The sequence below is a fragment of the Triticum urartu genome, chromosome 7 (genome assembly GCF_003073215.2).
Source record: "Triticum urartu cultivar G1812 chromosome 7, Tu2.1, whole genome shotgun sequence".
Lineage (NCBI taxonomy): Eukaryota > Viridiplantae > Streptophyta > Magnoliopsida > Poales > Poaceae > Triticum > Triticum urartu.
Window position 1 is genome coordinate 224053649 of NC_053028.1, and position 3797 is coordinate 224057445.

The following is a 3797-nucleotide window of genomic DNA, read 5'->3' on the forward strand; positions in this document are numbered from 1 at the left end:
AATATTCATGTATTTGTCAAATAATGTTTATTATTTTTGGAAGAGAATGAAGAAATGAAAACTGATGATGAGGAAAAACTAGGAACAGAAATAAAAAAACCAAATAGAAAAAAGGAAAAAAAAAACAGTACTGCCTCGTATCCATATTAGTTGTACAAACTTGTGCTAAAACGATAATTAATAAGGATCAGAGGGAGTACTATATAAAAACCATAGGTAAACCAATAGAAGGGGAAAATCACACGTCTGAAAAAACGCCGTACTGGACCAACCCACGCAATTGTTGCATGATGCATGTTGGCGAGCCGGCTCTTCCAGACCGTGAATCAAACGGGCGTATATACAGGAGGCTGGGCCCGAGCGCTGGACTGACCGGGACATGTCAGTCCGTGGCAGCTCAGTTTCCGTCGCGTTCCTTCCCATATAATTCCAAACTTGCCTAAAAAAATGTATACGTTCCAAACAGCGACGAAGAGGAGAGAGGCGGGGAGAAAAGGAGGAAGAAGATGGCCACCCACTTCACGCTCAACACCGGGGCACGCATCCCCTCGGTAGGCCTCGGCACCTACAAGTCCGACCCTGGCGTCGTCGCCGGCGCGGTCACGGCCGCCATCAAGGTAAAAAACCAAAACACTTGCTGTCCCGTTTGGTTTGCTCAGGAGTATGCTTTGTGTGTGCTGCTTGAGCCCGGACCTTGACTCTGCTTGCTTGCTTGCCATGGCAGGCCGGGTACCGGCACATCGACTGCGCACCACTATACAAGAACGAGAAGGAGGTAATGCTAGTCCTAATCTATCCTGCAATCAGTGTCTTCAAGTCACAATCGCACCCGGTGACATTTTGGTCGGCGTAGAATCAGTGTTGCCCTTAATGTGGTTAGATTGGCGCTGCCCTGAACAAGCTCTTTGATGACGGCGTCGTCAAACGACAAGACCTTTTCATCACTTCAAAGATATGGTACCAGTCTTACAGCTGTTAATGTTTTTTCATGCCCATCAATCTTGTAACACCCGGAGAATCAAGCTATGCAGGTGCAGCGATCTCGCACCCGAAGACGTTCCGTCGGCAATCGACCGCACTCTGAATGATCTGCAGCTGGATTATCTTGACCTGCACCTGGTAACTTGGCTTGAATCCGTGCACTGCAGGCAAAGTAAGCCTGCCCTTTCTTTTGACACTACTAACTTTGTGATCTTGGTAGATTCACTGGCCCTTTCAGATAAAGAAAGGCAGCGAGCTGAGCCCGGAAAACTTTGTCGAGCTCGATATGCCCGAGACCTGGCGGGCAATGGAGAAGCTGTACGATTCAGGCAAGGCCCGCGCAGTAGGGGTAAGCAATTTTTCGACCAAGAAGTTGGCCGATCTGCTCGCTGTGGCCCGTGTTCCTCCGGCTGTTGATCAGGTGGAGTGCCACCCTGGTTGGCAGCAGACCAAGCTCAGAGCCTTCTGCCACACCAATGGAGTTCATTTCTCTGTGAGGAGTTCAGACGATACATTAAGCTTTGGCATGTGAAATTTCCTGGCAATTTGCTCATGTTCTTCTTTCTGCAGGCGTATGCGCCGCTAGGCAGGATGGAAGTCGTGGCGGATAACCCGGTGGTGGCATCGGTAGCCGAGAGCTTGGGGAGAACCCCGGCACAGATCGCTCTGCGATGGGGTATCCAGCAGGGTCAGAGCGTGCTTCCTAAAAGTGTCAATGAGTCGAGGTTGAAGGAGAACATTGACCTGTTTGGCTGGTCCATTCCTGAAGAACTGTGTGCCAAGTTTTCTGAAATTGAACAGGTACAGAGCCCTTTTTTTCAGTTATCCGTGAGTGCAGAAAATGAATGTGTTCTTCGTGGTGAACAGGTTAAGCGAATAAGGAACGAATCATTGGTGCACTCTCAGAGTATTTACAAAACGATTGACGAGCTCTGGGATGGTGAGATATAACTGAAAATCAGCGCCCGCATGAAATGGAATCTGCGACTAGACTTGAAATTTATGCCGTTTTGTTTTCTAAGAAGAGAAAAATACATCATGCCGGAAAACGCGGCGAGCTCCTGGCGTGCATTTTTGTTGCATTTTTGGCAGACGACGTCGGCATTGTTACATGGTATTGGTATGCATGCATGAATATCTCGAGAGGAGCCCAGGAATGAAAGCATAGAACGAGCAAATTTACAGCAGTATTCTCCTTTATTTTCATCTTTTGTTGTATGTTCAGAATATATAGCAACGCCAATGCGTACATGGAGAAAAAGCTATGGACGCGGTAGGGCGCGGTCCAAACGACGAAGAGAAGGCCGTCGCCTCACAACTGAGGGAGGCCCTCCGGCAAGAGGAGATTTGGCTCAAACAGAGGTCTCGTGTGCTGTGGCTACATGCTGGCGATCCGAATACTAGTTATTTTGCACAAGCAAGGCAGCGCAAGAGGACCAACCGTATCACCTCATTGGAGCTGGCTGATGGTCACGCGAGCACTGATCCAGCCCAGGTAAAAGAGGAAATCACTAACTTCTGCCATGCATTGTACCAATCACAAGGTTACAGTCCGATGGAGGGGCTGCTACAATGCGTTCAACCATGGGTCACCGCTGACATGAATTATACACTCGAGAGGGAGTACACGGCGGTCGAGGTTAGGGCTGGAAAAAAAGCTCGAACCTCGTGAGCTAAATGAGTAGTTCGTGACTCGGCTCGAATCGAACTCGAAGAATAACGAGTCGAGCCAAGCTTTAGTTTAAGATCGTTTATAGACTAAGTTAAACAAGCCAATCTCACGAGTACTCGTGTAACTTGTTAGGCTCAGTACTAAAGAGCAGCCACTCCCAATACAAAAAAAGATCAGCCACTCAGCACCCTATGTCCTAGGCGCATGACACAAGGCCTAGCCGTTGAAGGCCCAACCGCCTAGGAGACTCAAGCGTTACAAGGAAATTAATATTGTTAGTGATATATATGTTTAATATAGACATAATCATTTTTATAATATTTGAGGGTTTTATGTTCATATCTTTAACGAGTTTAACAAGCTAAATGAGCCAGCTCGCGAGTTATACGAGTCGAGCCAATCTTGAATTTGAGCTCGTTATAATAACGAGTCGAGTCGAGCTAGCTCGTTAACGAAACGAGCTCTAGCGAGTTGAGCCGAGCTGGCTCGACTCCGCTCGAATTCCAGCCCTAGTCGAGGTAAAAACTGCATTGTTCGATATGGCGCCATCCAAAGCGCCCGGCGTTGATGGATTCACTGCTGGTTTTTACCAACGACACTGTGATGTCATTGGGGAAGATATAACTTTGGCTATACTGAGTTTTTTGAATGGAGGGGAGCTACCGTTGGGACTGAATGATACGGCAATAACTCTGATCCCTAAAGTCCATCATCCATAGAGAATCTTACAATACAGGCCAATTGCCTTGTGCCCCGTCTTGTACAAAATCACCATCAAGACAGTGGCCAACCGTGCTCGTCTCATCCTTGATGATGTCATTGGGAAAGAACAAAGCGCTTTTGTACCAGGCCGCTTAATCACGGACAACGTTCTAGTGGCCTATGAGTGCATCCACGCTATCAGGAGAAGGAAGAAGGGCAAGAACTACAACCGTGCTATCAAACTTGATATGCTCAAAGCATACGATCGTGTGGAATGGCATTATCTCGAAGCTATGTTGACCAAGCTGGGCTTCGGTGATCGTTTTATTAGCCTAATTATGAAGTATGTGACATCGGTTAGATTCACCATCAAGGTTAATGGAGAGCTTGAAAGGATCGATATGGTTGACTAGAGGGGGGTGAATAGGCAACTAACAATTTT

At 47.4% G+C, this 3797-nt stretch overlaps 1 protein-coding gene across 1 annotated transcript; it reads left to right on the forward strand.

The window, feature by feature from the left end:
• The first annotated feature begins 461 nt into the window (after positions 1-461).
• On the forward strand, positions 462-2833 carry LOC125520742 (NADPH-dependent aldo-keto reductase, chloroplastic-like). The gene is made up of 7 exons (XM_048685745.1): positions 462-617; positions 725-775; positions 881-957; positions 1032-1119; positions 1202-1474; positions 1552-1782; positions 1849-2833. Exons 1-7 carry the CDS (start codon positions 507-509, stop codon positions 1930-1932), a joined length of 915 nt encoding a protein of 304 aa, XP_048541702.1. The 5' UTR covers positions 462-506; the 3' UTR covers positions 1933-2833.
• Positions 2834-3797: the final 964 nt, after the last annotated feature.

Bases quoted from the DNA above. Each gene is read 5' to 3' on its own strand.
- LOC125520742 (XM_048685745.1), top strand. From the start codon at position 507: ATGGCCACCCACTTCACGCTCAACACCGGGGCACGCATCCCCTCGGTA. The intron at 958-1,031 runs GTACCAGTCTTA...CAAGCTATGCAG, and splicing joins TTCATCACTTCAAAGATATG to GTGCAGCGATCTCGCACCCG. The intron at 1,475-1,551 runs GTGAGGAGTTCA...TTCTTTCTGCAG, and splicing joins CCAATGGAGTTCATTTCTCT to GCGTATGCGCCGCTAGGCAG.